This window comes from Taeniopygia guttata, chromosome 15 (assembly GCF_048771995.1).
Source record: "Taeniopygia guttata chromosome 15, bTaeGut7.mat, whole genome shotgun sequence".
Classification (NCBI taxonomy): Eukaryota; Metazoa; Chordata; class Aves; order Passeriformes; family Estrildidae; genus Taeniopygia; species Taeniopygia guttata.
The window spans coordinates 4335540-4353892 of record NC_133040.1 but is presented as its reverse complement, the minus strand read 5'-3'; the positions used below and the strand labels follow the sequence as shown (position 1 = coordinate 4353892).

The 18353-nt window shown below is 53.7% G+C and overlaps 1 protein-coding gene across 1 annotated transcript in view; it reads left to right on the top strand.

Moving 5' to 3' along the window:
- The window catches only part of RBM19 (RNA binding motif protein 19), a 52618-nt gene extending 34793 nt beyond the window's left edge, over window positions 1-17825 (top strand). The window contains exons 23-25 of the mRNA XM_012578080.5: window positions 3959-4079; window positions 10454-10566; window positions 17441-17825. Of these exons, the coding sequence (XP_012433534.5) occupies window positions 3959-4079; window positions 10454-10545 (213 nt within the window). The 3' untranslated portion in view covers window positions 10546-10566; window positions 17441-17825. The remainder of the gene's footprint in view (window positions 1-3958; window positions 4080-10453; window positions 10567-17440) is intronic.
- The last annotated feature ends 528 nt before the right edge of the window (window positions 17826-18353 follow it).

Sequence of the window (18353 nt, the reverse complement as noted above, 5' to 3'; positions counted from 1 at the left end):
CCGTCTGGAAGAGGATGCACGGTGTATTGATGAATAGGATCCTGAATATTGTAAACACGCTCATAATTGGCTTAGAGTTTATTGCTGAGTGAAATGAGAGAGGAGGGGAGTGGGCCTGGAGACCTCTGAGCTGAATAGCTCTGACTGTCAGTGACGCTTTTGCTCAGAGTGGTAATCTGGAAATTGCTTATAAGCATCTTATAAAACATGATGGGTTTGTAATAGAATAGTTAGGCTGCCTTTGTTGGGCATTTAAAGCCTGTGACCTCCCGTGTTTGTCTTTTTCTCTGAACAAGCACGGCTGCTGTGGGAGCGCACATGGAGATTTTCCACAGCCAGCACGGAGATGGGGGCTCCTCCTCCCAACTCCCCGATGCTGTGGCTGCAGATCTGCCCCATCAGGCTTGGCTTGATCTCCTCAGCCTCCCCTGCAACTCTGGTACACTGGCAATACCAAATTAACTCCAGTTAAGGAAGCACTAAACATTTCCTGACGTTCCCAGTGCAGAATTGTTGCTGAATTGTTTTTATTTTTGAACTATTAACTGGGAAGCCGAGTTCCCACTTTTCTCCCCTGTTGATATAAAAATACATCTGGTCTCCAAATAGAAATTGCCCATTTGGGAGAGACAGCAAATGCTTTCAAAATGCACACACACGGAAGGAAAAATCCTTGTGTGCAGCTGGCATCGTGGAGAGCATCCTCAGTTGGGACCAGCTCTTGCAAGGGAGGGATATTTATCAATCTCCTAATGTTGTTGACCCTTTGTCCCTCTAATGATTCCAGCCTGGAGGCTCTTTGGCTTGAGTATTTAATAGGGCAAGGGGGAATGTGGAGGCAGAGCGGCACTGTCCTCCAAATGAGATCAGCAGTCAGGGCTGGCGCTGTCACCCCCGCGGGTGACAGACGCTGCAGTCCTGTCCCTGCTCCCGGCCCTCCCAGCACAGCAGGCTCTGCTCCAGAGCTCATCCCAGCAGCCTGGCCTTCCTGGGGGTTTAGCAGCCACCTCTTCACTTGGAAATTCTCTTTCTGAACGCCACAGACGTTTTTAAGCCTCTGTTCCAGCCTCTCCCTTTCCTCTCCTGCTTTTTCCCACCATGCTGAGCCGTAACGTTAAGGTTGAACCAAACTTTGCAAAAAACGCTCAGAAATGGTATTTTTAAGCATGCTCACATCCTGTTCACGAGGAGGAGAAGCCCATAGTGTTTTCATGCAACCCCTAAAGCATCTGGAAAGCAAACGAGGCCCAGGAGGTTTGCCAGGGATCTGCAGGCTTCGGGTGGCCTGGCAGAGGGTGTGTTACCAAATGCAGCAGCTTCATCAGAATCAGGTTTGGGATTTCCAGAGGAGCTTTTTGTGCCAAAGGCTCTCCTTAAAGGTGTAGGAAGATATGGAGCCCTGGGAATTAGAGGGCTTTTGTGGTGAGTCTCTCTTGGATGAGCAGACACCACACCTCCCTTTATCTCTCATTTGGCTACAACTCCACAAACCTCTGTCCTTTCTTTGTTCCTCCAGAGAGGTGTCCTGGGAAGGCAGATGCTCACATAGAGGAGCTGCACCCCAAAAATAGCTCTTGCTTTTTGTGAAAGCCAGCCTGCTTCTCCTCATTTCATACTTGTCACCTAATTAAAATACATTTTTTCCCTACCTATCTCTTCATTTGGAATAGCAGCAGTGGCAGATTTCCTCCTCTCCCTGGAAGATTTCCAGCAGTGTGGATGTATGGGGATGGCATTTCTCCCCTTCATCCCTTTGTCTTTTAAATCATCGGTGCTTTCTCTTTTTTTCCCCTCCTGAAAAAGTCTTAATTCCTGTCAAAGCAATGAACAGCTAGTTTTGTCTTAGCTTGTTTCAAAAGAAGTGACATCTATGTGTTTGTCACCTGAAATGTGCAGCTTCTCTTCTGCATTCCCAGCTCCTGGAGCCCATCTGGAAGACAGGGAGCAGAGAGCCCAGTACAGGCTGGAGTTTTCCTTCATCCTGGGTGCAAACCAGCTCATTCTGGGGATGTGTTTGGCCAGAAAGGGCCAATGTCACCAGGCTGGTGGCAGATGTGTCTCACCCAGCGGGTTTCCTGCACTGAACACAACTTGATGGCAGCATCTGCCTTCTCTGTTGCTCCATGACCTTTCCCAGGGCTGCCAGCAAAACTAGAGGATGACAATCCTGTGAGGAGGAGGAGGAGGTGAGGACAGAGAAGTAGCTCAGAGGATCAGAGCCCACCAAGTGCCACGTTCATCATGGCCTGCCCTCCTCCATGACTTGTGGAGCACAGATGGGCTGTGTGCTGTCACCCAGCTTTCCTCTTCCTTGTGCTGTGGGAAGGAGGAATCCAAAAATAGGAATTAACAAAGGAAATGCAGTGTTTAGAGCTGTGGGTTGTGTGCCAGGCTTTGGAAAAGGCTCCTCGTGCCAACGTAAACATCCCTCACAACTCCCTCCCGCCGCCTCTCCCCGAGTGTTTGTTTAAGCCAACACATTGCTCTGCTAATTGGGAGATAGGCCTTGAAAACACAGCAGCAGCAAATAAAAACAGCTGGAGCTTGCAGCTCTTCCAGGAGGAATGTGTCCCTGGAAAAGGGGCACTCTGCCCTGCCGGGATAATGGGAATTTCACCCATGCCATGGTGGAGCTGGTGCTCCTTGTCGCTGTTTCATAGCACATGAGGGTTGTATGAGTGAAAGGACTTTGGAAAGAGATGAAAACTCAGGTGCTGGTTACTGAAAATTGGGGGTTTTTTATGGGTTTCATAACCCAGCATCTCGAGGAGGGTCCTGAGGAGCAGGTGTGGGCAGCAAAGCAGGACAAGCCCCTCTGCCCACAGGTGTGGCATTTGGGGACAGCTGCAGTGGTCCAAAGCTGCTTTTAGCAGGTGGCTCAGAGAGATGTGAGCTTCTACAGGACAGTTTGGGAGCTGGTTTGGGGCCTCCAGATGGGAGCACAGGTCCCTGTTGGCAGCAGGATGTGTGTCTGATCCTACAGTTGACATTTTTGTGCCAGGGACAGAGTTTACAGAGCTCAAAACCTGAGCTAATCTCAGCCTTAGCTGGGGTTTTTGAAAAAGCATTTGGGGCATTTCTCTCCCCGTGTGCCCAGCCTTTACTGTGGAGCACTTTGTGGGCCCCTGGAGATCAAAATATTTGGCCAGTGTGTTTGTGTATTGGCATTATGGGCCCAATCCTGCTCAGTCCTGAATTTCCGTTAAATTCTGTGGGAAATAAAGACAAAATCAAACTTCCCTGAACTGAGTCAATGTTTTCTGGGTGTCTCTGCTGGTTGGCTAGGGGCAGAGAAAGCCATGTGAGCTCTGGGCTGGTTGGCACGTTTGTATTCAACATCAGCAAGAGATTCCAGCTGTATGGCTGTTACTAAACAGGACCTGCCACCAGGAAACCTCTGGATTTCTGCATTAGAGCAAACCACCAGGCAGAAGGAGCAGAGGACTTCTGTGCTGGCTTCTGCTCTGCCACATTTGCTGCCACCATGGCCAACTCACCAAGTGGTTGACAGGAGAAAGGCAGTTTTCCATCTTGCTTTCAGAGCAGAAAGGAACTTCTCTCTCAGAGCTGAGCTGTGCTTTGCTGTGTTCCAGCAGAGAACAGGGTGCTGGGGAGTCCCAGGGTCCCACCCAGCGCTGACCCAGAGCTCCAGAGGCTGCAGCATTCCCAGCTCAGCGTGGTCCCACCCTGTGCTGGGCTCCAGCCTGCCCCCCAGGAGCAGCAGCCAGCAGCGGTGGTGATGGGAATGTGCTTGCTGCAAGTGCAGAGAAGATAAATGAGCGGGTCAGAGTCTCTGATGGAGATGGATCCTGCCCCATCAGAGCAAAGCCCTCCGAGTATGATGTTCTCTGGTGGCCCTTTCCGCTCCAGGGCAGAGGGAGTGACATTTTTTCCTTCCCTCCTGTGAGCCTGTTCTTATTTTCTCCTTTAATTTCTTTTTTTATTTTTTTCCCTGCAGAAAGCCTTCCAGGCCCTGTGCCACAGCACTCACCTGTACGGGCGCAGGCTGGTGCTGGAGTGGGCAGACACGGAGGAGACGCTGGAGGCCCTGCGCCGCAAAACCGCCCAGCACTTCCACGGTAACCCTGCTGCCACTGCCACCCCTGGGGGCTGCCAGCTCCCTGCTGCAGCCTGAGCATGCAGGGGGAGGCAGCAGGCACCCAGGCCAGGGCTTTGTCTGACAGCTCTGCCTGTGAGCTGGTAACTGCGTGTGCCAGCCGTGCCCGGGCACCGCGGTGCCACCTGCCAGCCACAGCGCCTTTGCTCCCTCCCCTGGCTGCTGCCGAGGTGGGGACGGGCTCTGTGCACGCAGCACGTGGATTTCAAAGGGGAAACTGTGTGCTGATGGGCTGGGATGCAGAAGGGGCTGCTTGGCTCAGGCTGCTGGGAGTGACAGCTCTGCAGATGACAGCACTGCGGGCTCCTATTGACAGCCATCGACAGGCACAAATGCATTGCTTGGCAAATATTTATGTAGGAAGGGCTCCCCTGGGCTGCAGGGCTAAGCTGGAGATCAATGCTCCTCCTCCTGCATCCCTTCCCTGCTTCCCCTCTCCATCACTACATGCCTGTGGCCCAGCGGTCTGGCAGCAGTTGTGGGGCTGCACATCCCTGGTGAGGGGAGAGCAGCACATCTCAGTGATTCAGGGATCCTGACTGATCCAGTGATCCCCATGTGCCTGAAATAGTGCAGGGATGCTTATTCCAGGCTGGGGAAGCTGCAGTTTGGTGGTGGCAGAGCTGAGGGTGGATGTGCCCCCACAGAACCCAGCACTGGAGTGGGGACATGTAATGCACATGAAGCTCCACCTGGGTGGAGAAAGCAGCTGAGATGTTTCAAGCACACAGTTTGATCTTCAGGATCTCCTTGCCCCCTTTCCACTCTGCTCTGTGTAGGGAAATAAGCAGTCTTGGCTTTAGGAGCCTTGCAGACTCTCAGCAGATGTGGCTGTGAGCTCTGCCACCTCCCCCAAGCTCTGTTTATTCCTGATTTTTGCCTGCCTTTGCTCCAGCCTCCTTGTCTGGGCTCTTCCTCACCGAGCTGGGGCCTTGGGGAGGGCAGCAGGAAGAGCATTTTCACATCCCAGCAGGAATGCAGCCTTGGAGCTGAAGTGGCTCCAGGGTCTCAGCTGAGAAACAGGAGCAAGGCTACCACTCCCTCCCCATCTTTAGGGATGGGAAACAGGATGGCAGCACAATCCCTGCTGTGCTCCAGCCTGTCTCAGGAACATCCAGTGACTCCAGGCCTGGCCAAACTGCCAGTGGCTAATGCTGTGGCAGAGCAGGGTGTGCCAGGAGGGGATCTGTGCCAGGAAAGCCGGGTTAGGACACACCTGTGGGCACCTGGGGCCAGGTCTCGGCCTCTCTGTGCCACACTGGAGGGTCACAGGTGGGATTTTATTCCCCTGTGGGGTGCCCAGTGGCTCTGAGGTGAGAAGGGAGCTGCACCCTGTCCCTTCTGTGGGTGTGCAGAGGGTGATAGTGATAAAGAGGGGAAAAAAGGCTGGCACCACTCTGCAGCCCTCTGGAAGGGGGATGATCCTTCAGCTTTCCTCCCTGGCATGGCTAGAGGCTGCTTTTCCCACATGGAGCAGGGATGGAGAGGATGCAGAGCACACACAGCACCAACAGCCAGGCTGAGACCATGCATCTCTTTTCACTGGTGGTACAGCCCAGAAAACAGGCTTTTTCCTACTGATCCCCATTTCCCCAAGTCTCCTCCTCTCCCCACAGGGCACAGGAGCAGCTCAGACATCCCTGTGCTGTTTGTCAAGGTCCCATGGGTTCTCTCCCAGCAGTGTGGGTGAACTGTGAGGGTCTTCCCACAGCTGCAGTGGCCAGGTCCCCATCCCGAGCTGGGAATGGGAAAGAAAAGAAAATTTCAGGTCTTCAAGCCTCAGGAAACAATCAAGACCAAGGTCTGTGGTGTCCCCAGCTCTAATGTCAGCCTCATCATCTTTGTCTTAGTATTTGATGGTCCCGACCTGGGCTGTGACAGACGTGTCCTACCACTGACTGCTCTCTGCTACAATTACACACCTTATTTCTAAAGACCATTTTGAGAGATTGGGCTTCCAGTTCCAGGTCTCTGCTGTTATTTGTGAAGGAGAGGTCTGGTCTCCCAAATCTCTTCTCCATGCAGGCATTTGTCATGGCAATCAAGCCACTTCTGAGCCGACTTTTCAATAGGTCTAATAGATGCAATAAAATGGAATAGGCTTCCTTCCCATTTTGTGTAGTTTTCAGGTCATTCTTTATGGCTCGTTCTGAGGCTTTGTAATGTTCCAGGAGAAAGTGAGGAGCCACGGGTGGTTTCAGTAGTTGTGTCAGGAGTGAAGCCACAGCCCAGCCCTGAGGCCTGGCACCTCAGCCCTGCCCTCCACGCTGGCTCCCAGCCCAGTCTGGGGGGATTTAAGGCTTTTTGCACATTTCTGAGTGTATCTGCTCTTCATCCTGGGACAGGAGGCTCTTATATTGGGGAAAAAAAAAAAAAAGACACTTTGGGTTTTGTTTGCACCCCACTTTTAATTTGGAGGTCCCAAGGGCCTGGCCAGGGACAGGCTGTGTGGATAAAATTAGTGACTCAACGTGGGAAGGAGAAGCCAGGAAAACCTTGGTCAGTAGTTGTCCCTGGAACCTCTAGTGCAGCCCGTAACCTGGAGTGGGGCTGTGACAAATGCCACAGCAGGGCAGGGACAGGGACAGGTGACAAACGCTGCCAGCAGCAGCATCTCAGCCTGGCTTGGGCAGGGGGATCCTCCCTTTGGAAAACAAGGATCACTGAGGCTTTGGAAACTGTCAGAATCTGTGGTATTGATGATTCCGAGATTGTAGAAAGTCTCTGTCTTTCAGCCCCGTTGCTAAAGAAGAAGCCATAATTGGTCTGTGCTGGTTTCAAGGTTGTTTATTCTGTTTATCTCTAACATGTTCTGCTGCCCTGCCGCAGCTCTGTCCTGCAGGGCAGCGTGTGGGGCTCTGCCCTCAGTGGGATGGTACAAACATTAAATACCACAAACTACCTGTGCTGGATTTACAATAACGTGCCAATATCTGTCACCTACGTTGAACAGTGTGTCCCCAGCCTGAACCAATAGAAAAATGCCAACACTACAGTGAAACATGGAGGGCATGAAGAAGGAGAAGATGGACAAGACACACCCAATTTCCTCCATCTTGTCCCCTTTGGACCCCTCATCTAGAATCCTAAAATTTTACTGTCTGGCGTGCCCGGCTCTCTCCCGGGGGCCCGGGGCCGTGCGGGGAAGGCTCTGGCTCCCAATCCCGCTAAATGACGGCGCCTCAGCCGGCTCGGGCGGCCGCCGCTCTCCCGCCAGGCCTAACTTGGGCAGCCAGCTGTGCCGGGCCGCTTTTCCTGCTCCTTGCCATCGATCAAAGAATTAAATTGACAGATGGGGAATTTCGCCACGCCGGGAGGGGAAGCAGCAACCTGTGGGGGGGTTGTGATGAGGGGGGTGTGTGAGGAGGGGGTTCAGCTGTGAGGGCTGTGGGTGGCTGTAAAGCAGCCGAGCCCCGCTGTGGCTCATCCCTGCTTATTTACAGTTGTTGTGGAAGCAGGGGGCTGCCAGGGAAGGCATGGTCCTGATCCTCCTGGCGGGGTGGGAGAGTCTGCCTGCCTCCATCCCCTTGGGCAGATCGCTCCTCCTTTGGCTGCGGACCCCCAGGTTTCCTTTTCCCTCACCTCCCAACCGCTGGGCTCCCTTCTTTCTCCTTTGTCCTTTCCTATTTTATTTTTTTTAATTTTTTTTTTTCTCGAGAGCATCTGTAACTAATGCAAACACATGCCGGAGCCGGAGAGTAAAACCCTGCAGGATTAGCGTGGCATCCACAACCCTGCCACGTTCTAATCCCGTGGTAATCCCCCTCCCGGCCCACCCCCGCCGGCTTTGCCCATTGTTTAAAGGAAGCAAATGGGATCGTTAGCGGGCAAACCTTAACCAGCTTGGAGCAGCAGAACGGAAGGAAGTCGAACCAATTCGCTTCCCCACCCTCCTGCGTTTTTATTTTCCCCTTGTTAGACAAGAAGGGATGCTGCTGGTGCTGCCCGTGGTGGAGCTGGCGGATCTGGGGGATGCACTGGGGGGATTTCCCTGCCAGACCCCTGCCCGTGCCATGGCAGGTGCTGCTCTGCTGAGGGATGCTCCCTGTGCACCCAGTGTCCCATAGCCAGCTTTTCCTCTGCTGCGCAGCCCCAGCATTGTGGGATCTCCACGAGGGGCCTGCCAGGGTCTGGTTGGGAAGGGGTGGCAGGTACAGGACACGCTCCTACAGTGGATCTGGGAGATGAGACCACATTTGATGCCATTTCAAAGCAGGAGAGCTGGGAGCAGAATAAAGGAGGGGGAGAACTGCTGAGCTGGCACCTTCCTCCACAGTGGGTTATCCCTTGTGCCTTTAGGTGACTGAACTGGGAAGAGCTGCTAGAGGGTCTTGGGGTGGCACCTTGTGGCCCCCATGGCTCCCTCGAGCTCGGTGGGGTGGGTGCTGGGGGGACAGCAGGGTCCATCAGCACCCTCATCCCCTCCCATCCCCACAGCCCCCAGGGAGAAGGGAGGCAGGTTCTGGCTCTCTGTCAAGGAATTAATTGAAAAATAAAATCATTAGATGGGAACTCCAGAAATGCAAAATTGTTGGGAGTTGGGGGAAGGCAAAGGAGGGGGGGATGTGAGCTTTTGTCAGGTTAATTTCTTCTGTATTGATGTTTTGTGACATTTACTTGTTGTTTATCTCCCGCAGCAGCTGTAATACTAAAAGAAAATGCACAGCTTGTTCCATTTATTTATTTTACACCTTTTCTTTAGTCCTATGGTATGTTTGTTTGTTTGAGAAACCCAGCGAGGCTTTTGATGTCTGAAAGCAGGATTTAAACAGCTGTTCTCCATGTGCTGCGAGTGAGCTAGGGAGCCAGGGGGGAGAGGGGGCTGTGCCACGGCTCCTGCCGGGAGGGCACTGCTTGCCCAGCATAAAGGAGGATGTCAGCCTCAGATCAGGGACCAAATGGCTTTGTCACCTCACAGCCGGGCTTTGGGATGTTCCCTCAGGTGCTGTGTCCCTCGGGAGCTGAGGGATGGGATGTGTGCAGGGTGCTGTGTCCCTCGGGAGCTGAGGGATGGGATGTGTGCAGGGTGCTGTGTCCCTCGGGAGCTGAGGGATGTGTGCAGGGTGCTGTGTCCCTCGGGAGCTGAGGGATGTGTGCAGGGTGCTGTGTCCCTCGGGAGCTGAGGGATGGGATGTGTGCAGGGTGCTGTGTTCCTCGGGAGCTGAGGGATGGGATGTGTGCAGGGTGCTGTGTTCCTCGGGAGCTGAGGGATGTCTGCAGGGTGCTGTGTCCCTCGGGAGCTGAGGGATGGGATGTGTACATGGTGCTGTGTCCCTCAGGAGCTGAGGGATGGGATGTGTGCAGGGTGCTGTGTCCCTCAGGAGCTGAGGGATGGGATGTGTACATGGTGCTGTGTCCCTCAGGAGCTGAGGGATGGGATGTGTGCAGGGTGCTGTGTCCCTCAGGAGCTGAGGGATGTGTGCAGGGTGCTGTGTCCCTCGGGAGCTGAGGGATGTGTGCAGGGTGCTGTGTCCCTCGGGAGCTGAGGGATGGGATGTGTGCAGGGTGCTGTGTCCCTCGGGAGCTGAGGGATGGGATGTGTGCAGGGTGCTGTGTCCCTCGGGAGCTGAGGGATGGGATGTGTACATGGTGCTGTGTCCCTCAGGAGCTGAGGGATGGGATGTGTGCAGGGTGCTGTGTCCCTCGGGAGCTGAGGGATGGGATGTGTACATGGTGCTGTGTCCCTCGGGAGCTGAGGGATGTGTGCAGGGTGCTGTGTCCCTCAGGAGCTGAGGGATGGGATGTGTGCAGGGTGCTGTGTCCCTCAGGAGCTGAGGGATGTGTGCAGGGTGCTGTGTCCCTCAGGAGCTGAGGGATGGGATGTGTGCAGGGTGCTGTGTCCCTCAGGAGCTGAGGGATGTGTACATGGTGCTGTGTCCCTCAGGAGCTGCGCAGTGCCAGGGCAGTGCTGTGGGGCAGAGCAGGGACATGGTTTTACCCAGGTGAGGAATGTGTGCTGGGCTGGTCTCAGCCGGGATGTTGGGGCTGTGTCCTGCCAAGAGCCCTGATGAGCTCCTGGTTAGGCTTGCAGCCACTTTTCCACATGGAGATTGTGAATTCCACGGTGAATTGGGGTCAGCAGGAAGGGTTGGCATCACCATCAGCTGTTTGGGTGCTGTTTGCTCCCAGCCTGTGAACTAAAGCATGGGTGAGAGGTGTTGCAGTCCCAGCTCCTTCCAGGACCTGCCTGGGGAGGAGAAGTAGATGATATTGATGACCTTCACTTGGCAGGGTATCCTGCTCCCTCCAGCCCCCTCAGCCCCTCCCAAGGTGGGTCCAGGTTGTAATTTTTACTTTTCTCTTCCCCCCACTTCACTCCCACCCGGGCCTGGACAGACTCCCCGAAGAAGAAAAAACGATCAGAGATTTTGAATGAAATCATGGAGCACCTGGAAGAGGAGGACAATAACAGGGATGAGGACATCTAAAGCTGCCTGGGCTCTGCTGAGGTGGGTACTGGGGCAGTGGGGCCAGGGTGGGCACAGCTGGCCCTAAAAGTCACAGTGTCCTGGCTTGCTGCAGGATCATTTTTGCCAGGGGCAGGAGAAGGTGGAATTCCAAAGGCTCAGCAGCCTCCAAGCAGGAATCCCACCCTTTGCCTCTCTCCCCTGTGACTCCAGAGCTCCTGGCTGTGGTCTCAGGGGTTACAGCCCAGATTTGGCTCAGTTTGAGCCCAGTGTTGAAATTAGTGCTCCCCTGGCTGTTGGCATCCCCCCAGGGGAAGGCAGCAGAATTTCTGATGCAGCAGGAATCGCTGTCAGGGTGTGAATTGTCCCTCTCTGTGGCTGGGGGAGAACAGACGGGCTGCCAAAAAATCAGAATCCCTGTTTGGACACCAACCTGCAGCTGCTACCATGTCACAGGTAGTTTGGCAAAGGCCTTTTCCCTGCCAGCACCAAAAACTCCAATCCCAAGTGAGTCCTGGCTGCCAGCACCAAAAACTCCACTCCCAAGTGAGTCCTGGCTGCCATCACTCCTCCTGGGTGTGTTTTAAGGTAGCATCTCAAGACTGAAAAATATGGGAAGCAGGAAGGATCCAGGATTAAATGGTCCCCCAAGTCCAACCCTGCAGTCCTGCCAGCCCCTCTGATCCTTTTGAGACCCCCTGAGCTCACCCTGTGTGGGTTCAGGAGAGGTGAGGGGGGCTCGTGGTGTCCTTTGTCCGTGTTTGTGGCCACAGTGGAAACCCTGAGTATCTGATGGGCCCCTGTTCACAGCATCTGAGCTGGGTGAAACCAGCCCTGCCTGCTCCATGCAGGGCCACTGCAGGAGTGCCAGGGCTTTGGGGTGCCATCCATCCTCCTCTGATTTGGGGATGCTGTGCACACCTTGTCCAGCAGGCAGCCCGAGGGCCCATGGTGCTGCTCAGAGCCAGCCCTGTGCTCACAGGTGTGTCCTGTCCCAGCTTTCCTGCAGAATCCCAACAGGGCTCAGCACTGAGCTGCAGCCCCAGGCTGAGCTCCTGCTCAGGGCCCAGAGGTGTGACACCCCTTGCTGGTCCCCCAAACTGTGCTGCAGCTCCAGAGCCCTGCTGCTGCCACGGGGAGGCTTCCCAAAGCCAACAGCAGCCACTCCTGCCAGGACCTTGCAGTGCTGGCTCAGGGGACAGAGCAAAATTCAAGAATAGCCCTTTGGGATGTCTCAGGGCTGTGGTGTGAAACCCTCATCCTGTACAGCAGCACGGGGGGAAACTGAGGCACAGGTGTGGAAGCAGCACTGTCAGAGGGGGTGGCAGTGTCACCTGCAGTGGTGACAAGCTTTATTCCCCTTTTTTGCTTGGCATTGACGAGTGGCATTCCTGTCCCTGTTCCCCACTGCCTTCACCAGGGGGTCACTGCAGGGAAAGCTCAGCCTTAGCCAAGCTGAATTCCAGTTCAGCAGGGATGTTTGACCAGCCTGGCTGTGCAGGAGCAGCCCCTGCCCAGCACAGAGGACAGAGGAGCTGGGCAGGGTCCCCTCCAGGCACACACATCACCCAGCACATGATTTCAGCAAAGCTCTGCAGCATTGCAGGTTGGGCTTGGATTTTCCTCTGGGGTTTTTTTTTTTCCTGTTTTTTCCTTTTTTTTTTTTTTTTTTCCCTTTTTCCCTTCATTGTCTTTTGTGGCAGGGCAGGTTTCTTGCTGAGTGTCTCTGAGGTCTGCAGCGGCGACGAAAAGGATTAGCACAAGCAGAGCATGTAGGCTTTAGAGAACAGAGCAGAGTTTGGTTTCAACATCTAATTCAATTTGTTCTGCCGAGATTGAAATATGAAATGGTTGCCAGTCAAACGTTCAAAGGGGGAGGAGGGAGGAAAGAAGAGAGGGAGCCTTCTCAAATTTAAATTTTAATGAAAATTAATTTAACCCTTTGATATGTTCTAAAACATGTTATTTCCCAGGCTGGGAACAGGCTAGAAAACATTCATGAGGGTTTTTTTTTCCCCTGTACCTTCAAACATAATGAAGATTTTCTTTTTCCCTTAATGATACTTATCTTGTGGAGCAGTTTGACATTGGTTAATTTTTCAGGCTATTTGGTATCAAGGAAATCTGTTTGATGTGAGCAGGGGGGGCTGTGTATGTGTACACAGATATATATGTGCCTGGACATTAATTATGGAAGTGCTGATCACAGCTCTGGAGAACAGTTGGAGTTAATTCCTGCTCCACTTCTTTGTTACGTATCGAGAATCCCACACGTTGCACCCCTAAAATTACAGCAGGAGTTTTCTAAAAACGAGCATACACCTGAATTAAAATGATCACTTAAACAGGTCTGCAGAAATTCAGCACTCCCCACTGGCTGTTTTCTTTTTTCCCCCCTGATCTGAAGCAATCCTAATGATAAAATAATGCAAACTCTGTTACCTGTCCATGGAGCTGAAGCAGGGAGCAGCCTCCCCCTGGTCCTTAACCTAGCAGTGCTGCTGCAGTGCTCTTGTTTGCTTTGGGAGGGGGAATAGTTTCTTTTCTGCTGTTCAGGAAGGTTTTGTCTGTACCAAATGATTGCAAACTGCTGGTTATACCTGGGCTGGGATGAGCTGTAGCCCTGTCCCTCTCGTTCTGCTGGCTGCTGACACCCCAGTGTCGGTGTCACTGTGTGCCTGTCACCCCTCAGCTGCCCTGGGCAGAGCTGGGCACAGCGGGGGTGTGATGCTCATCTGGGTGGCCTTTTTGGGGTGTGAGTGCTGTAGCCAGGCTGTGCTGGTGGCAGAGAAGATGAGCAGCTCCAAGCCAGAATCATCCATCAGCTCTGGCTCTGCAGGTGAGAGCTGGGGTACAGCCACCCCAGATGGGCTCTCTGGGCTGTGCTCAGCCTCTGCTCTCCCCACCAGAGAGCTCAGAGCAGTGCTTTACACTCAATTCTGGCTGCTGGGATGTGCTGCAGGGTCCCTGGGGGCTTGAAGCCCTCTGCCTTGGCCAGTGGGTGTCTGTCAGGTTCTGACAGCTCCATGCAGGGTGAGACCCTGGCGAGCTGGACAGGGCAGGAGCTGTGGTGGCTGCAGCTGCTCCCCAGGCACGCTGCAGATCCCCCTCCCCAGGGCCAGCTCTGCAATTGGATTAGGAATATCCAATTTCCCTCCCATTCCCATTCAAATGCAGCTTTTTTTACTGAATGAGAGGGTTAAGGGCTTTTAATGTAGAAGCAGCTCTCCCTCATTGCTGCCAGAGGCCTGTGTGGGCTTTTATCTCCTTAGGGCAAAGCAAGGTGAGGCACGGAGGATCTCCAGGGAGCCTGGGTCTGCTGGGCACTGCCAGCCCCTCTGCTGTGCCACGGTGCCCTGTGAGTGCCCAAAGTGGCCCATTCCCTTTGGAAAACTCCTGACCATCTGTGTTTTCCTCTCTGTGCCACAGGAGAAGGCAGCAGAGCTGGCAGGGACAGGCAGGTGGTTTCTTTTCATCACTGCACTCACTGCTCCTACAGTTCAGCAATTCCAGCTCTTCTCATCCCTTCAGGCCCATCTTCCCTGCTCTTCCTGCCGGGTGTGTCCCATGGAATGAGGTCAGGGAAGCACTTCAAGGCCAAGCAGGCACAGCAAATGCCATTCACTCCCCCTTTGCAGCGATGCAGGATTTTCCTTTCCAGCCCAGCTGCTGACTCCAGGAGCTCTGGAATCTCCAGAGGCAGCTTCAGTTGGGCTTCAGGAAGAATTTGCAAATGTAGATTGAGAGAGTTGCCTTGGACGCTGGCTGGGAGATTTGGGGAGCTTCTCCTTAATCCCAGAATCCCGGGAGAAGCTGAGTTGGAAGGGACCAATATTCCAACACATCTGGACTTTACCCTGGGTCACAGCATGGCCACTGTTTGGCACCACATTCCAGCATCCTCCAGCACCTTCCTCAGCAGGAAATACAGCAGGAGGAGGAGGAGGAGGAGGCAGCGTGCAGCTTCCCTGGCTGAGGCACTCTGCCTCCTGCTTTCCCTAAATATATGCATTGGAGAGGAAGAGAAACCACCGCATGGCCGGGCTTGAGAGCTCAGCCTTCGCCAGCCATGAATAATAATCAGGCTCAGTAATTCACAGTAAATAGGGATCCAAATTGGCTAATCAGGGAGGCTTTCACCCCAAACTGGAGCTGGGAAGGGAGGCAGAGCACGGGAAGTGATGCCAGCAGGGAGCGGGGAGGTGGCAGCACCCTGGAGAAGGGAGTGCCTCACCTCCCCTGGGAGCTGCAGGAGCACAGTCCCTGCCTTCCAGGGGCCATAATTAGTGCAGTGTAATTAGGTTTGTCTCTCTGTTCCATCCCCAGGACCATGGTGGGCTGCTGGGGATGAGTGTGGACCAGGGGGTACAGAGCCAGCGTCACCATGTCCCCACATGTGACATCATCCCCAGCTCAGGGTTTAGCAAAGCTGCTGGGACAGAGTGGCAGGGCAGTGAGGGCTCTGGTGTGTGTCAGGAGAGGTGATCTGGCAGGGAAAAGGTTTTCTTTGTGTTCCCTCAACTAAAATTTGGCGTTTTCTGGTTAATTTTCTCCTGCAAGAGCAAGCAGGGCAGTGGTAGGTGCTGTGTTCAGCTGCAGTGGGTGGGGCTGGGGGTCTTCATCTGCCAGCAGCAGGCTCTGACAGGCAGGAAACATCCCATGGACACCCCCTGGGAGCAGGGAATGGCTCCCAAGTGCCCAGCACTGGACAGAGCAGTGACAGGCAGAGTCCTTCCCTGCTGCTTCCCGACAAATATCCTTCCAGCAGCATCTGACAGCACTGTTAGATCAAGTGAAGATAAAACCATGGAAAAACCCCTCAGCCCAGACCCCCTGCAGACCTCAGCCCACGGTTTGGGCTATTTAAATATGTGGAGTAGGAGCTGGAAGTGCAGCTGATGAGGAGCTGGAGGAAGGCTGCCCCTGCAAGGTGTTTTGCAGCTGCTGGATGACTTTTGAAATTGGGGAGGAACCTCCAGCCACATTCCCAGTCCCCTCAGCTCCCCTGTCTGGGGCAGCACAGTGGCTGGAGGGCACCACACTGCTGCTGGCCTCCTTTTCCAGCTCTCCCAGGGCAAGGAATGCCTCTGCATTCACCTACACCACAGCAGCTCTGTCCAGAGGCCACTTCCCTCCTGCCCTTTCCCTCCCTTTCCCATCTCTCCCCTCCTGGATTAAGAACATTTCCCCAATCCAGCAGAGGGAGGGACAAAGCAAACAAACTCCTTTAGCTTCCTTTCCTCTGGGACTTGGCTTCTTTCAGTGGCAGGGGGTTTGGGGTGTGCAGTGCTTCTCCTTGGGGTGTGATGGGTGCTGCTGGATGCCTCAGCACCTCAGAGCTGATAGCCAGGGCCTCCCCATCCCTCCCTGACAGCTTCAATCATCCCTCAGAGCCCAAAACTGGGGGTGGGGTTTAGCAGGGGTGACAGCTTTAGGAGCCATGAGGGATGGGGAGTAAAGCAGGCTCCTGCTTCTCCCACATTTGGTGACCCCAAATCATTTTGGAGGTAAGTGTAGCCCCTGATAACAGCCATCCCCCTGCTGCTGGTGGGGCTGAAAAATCCAGGGCTTTTCTACTTCATCAGCTTAAAAAACAGAAAGCTTTTTGCCACAAAAGGCAAAAATCCCTCCAGATTGACACGTCCCTCAGAGCCATCCTCTGCCCCCAAAACCCAGCAGCAAAGCCCAGGCTTAGCCTTAGCAAGGCTGAGCCCACACTGAGCTTCACACCTGGCTGGGACAGGGATCTCCCCTGGTGTTTTGGGCAAAGCATTAATTAATTTTTGCATTTTGTGGTTTGGTTTTAAGCTGATGATGTAGAAAACTTTGAAATTTCTTTTCTCCCACGGGCTCTGGGTGGGTGTGTGGGGTGAGCTGCTGCCATGGGCTCAGCCTGAGCTGGGCCCCACTCCAGCCCAGGGCTGGGGGAGTCCTGTGGATCTGAATGCCCCTGGAATTTCCAACAGAGCCAGCACAGGCAGGCACAACCCATGGGGTTACTTTTGTGGCCCCAAAGGCTCTGTGACACCCAGTGGGGAAGCAGGAACAAGGCAGGAGATGCTTTAATTCCACTTTCAGCCCATCTCACCCCAGGAAGCAGCAGGGTGGAGTGTCCCAGCAGCAATTCCAGCCACTTGGCAGAAGAACTGGTGCAGGGCTGCAGAGGCATCAGCCTGGTGGGGGTCACAGCCCATTCTGCCCCCAGCAAGATAAACAGGACAGACACAGGAGCTCTCCCTGCTGAAAAACGACACCGGGGAAGTTTCTTCTTGTGATTTAAAAAACCAGAAACCAAATCAGCCTGGTGTGGTTTCAGCTGGGGGTCTCAGGCCGGGGTGGCAGCAGGAGGGGGCCTCAGCAGGCAGGAGCCTTGGACTTCGTTAGGATTCAGCCCTTGGATCTCTCCCTTCCCTCTGATGGCTGAGTGTGATTGACACTTACAAATTACCCAGCCAAAAGTGTCGAGTCTTTGACCCCTGAGTAACATCTTTGGCAAGCCTGAGATTTGCCAGCATTTTGTCATCTAATTACTACAAATCCCTTGAAAATTCACTGGCTGGTGAATTTTTAATGCGGGACAATTTCAATGTGATGCAGGGCCCAGATGGGCACGTGCAGGCTCCTTCCCTCTCCCCCACCCCGCTTCCCTGCCTTCCCTTCTCCTGATTCCCTCCTTTTTCTGCTCCCTTTTTCCCCCCCCATCCCATTCCTTATCTCCCCCCTGCCTCTCTGCATCCCTATCCATGGAAGTGTCCCGGGATCTCAGTTTCTCCTGGGCTCTCCATCCCAGCTCAGTGTCCCCCCAGCCCTGCTCATGTCCTTGCTGAGGGGGGCTGCTACATGGAATTAATTTTTTTTTTAAATTTTTAAATTAATTTTTTAAAATTTTTAAATTCATTTTTTCCCACCTTCTCAGGTCTGTGGCTGATGGATGGAGCAGGAGAAGCCTCCATGAGGAGCCAGCCCACTTGTTGCCAGTAGAGTCCAGTCATGCTGTAAACCCAAGGGCTGATTTGTGTCCAGGTCCTGGAATTCCCAGCCTTTGAAGCAGGCTTTAAACTCGGAGAGGAAGGAAAACCCTTATCTGCTGGCAGCTCCTGAGCATCACTTCTAAAATCCAGGCAGGGAGTGATTCCCTTCATCCCAGCCCAACCTGAAAGAAGAGGAACCTGGAGCGATGGACACTTCCCTGCTGACCTGGGGACTCTGACAGAACCTGCTCTTAATATCTGAATTAATTCCTGTACATTTAAAACCACATTCTGTACATTAAAAACCATATTTTTAATTTCCCAAACTGAGCCACGTCTCAGTTTTGGTCGGCTTTGTTTCTTCTCCACAGCCAGGTAGTTTTTTGGGGCCAACAGGGAGATAGGAGCATTTTTGGGGCCGATAGGGAGATAAGAGCAGTTTAGGAGGGAGGCCTGGGCTTTGCTGTGCTGGGCTTTGTGCCTGTGTCATTTCTGTCCCTGCTCCCAGGCAGTCGCCTCCCGTCTCTCCCTTCCCGGCTTTCAAAGGGAAAGAGGCTTTGCTTTTCAACCAGGGTACTGCTTTACATATGTAGGCAGCTGATAAAGTATTTTCACTTCGCCCCTTTCCCCTCTGGGAATCGCTGTCTTACGGCAAAACTGTTTTGTCTGACAAGGGCTGCAACAGATTACACGTGTTGGCTGCAAACACGGGGCCTTTTTTTACCCCCTCCCCCTTTTTTTTTCCCTTAAAAAAAAAAAAATAAAATCTCTATCTCTGCAGTGCCAGGAGGAGCTCTGCCTTTTGCCTCGAGCCCCCAGGAGCAGCCCCGAGTTGGGATCTGCTGGTGGCATCAGAAC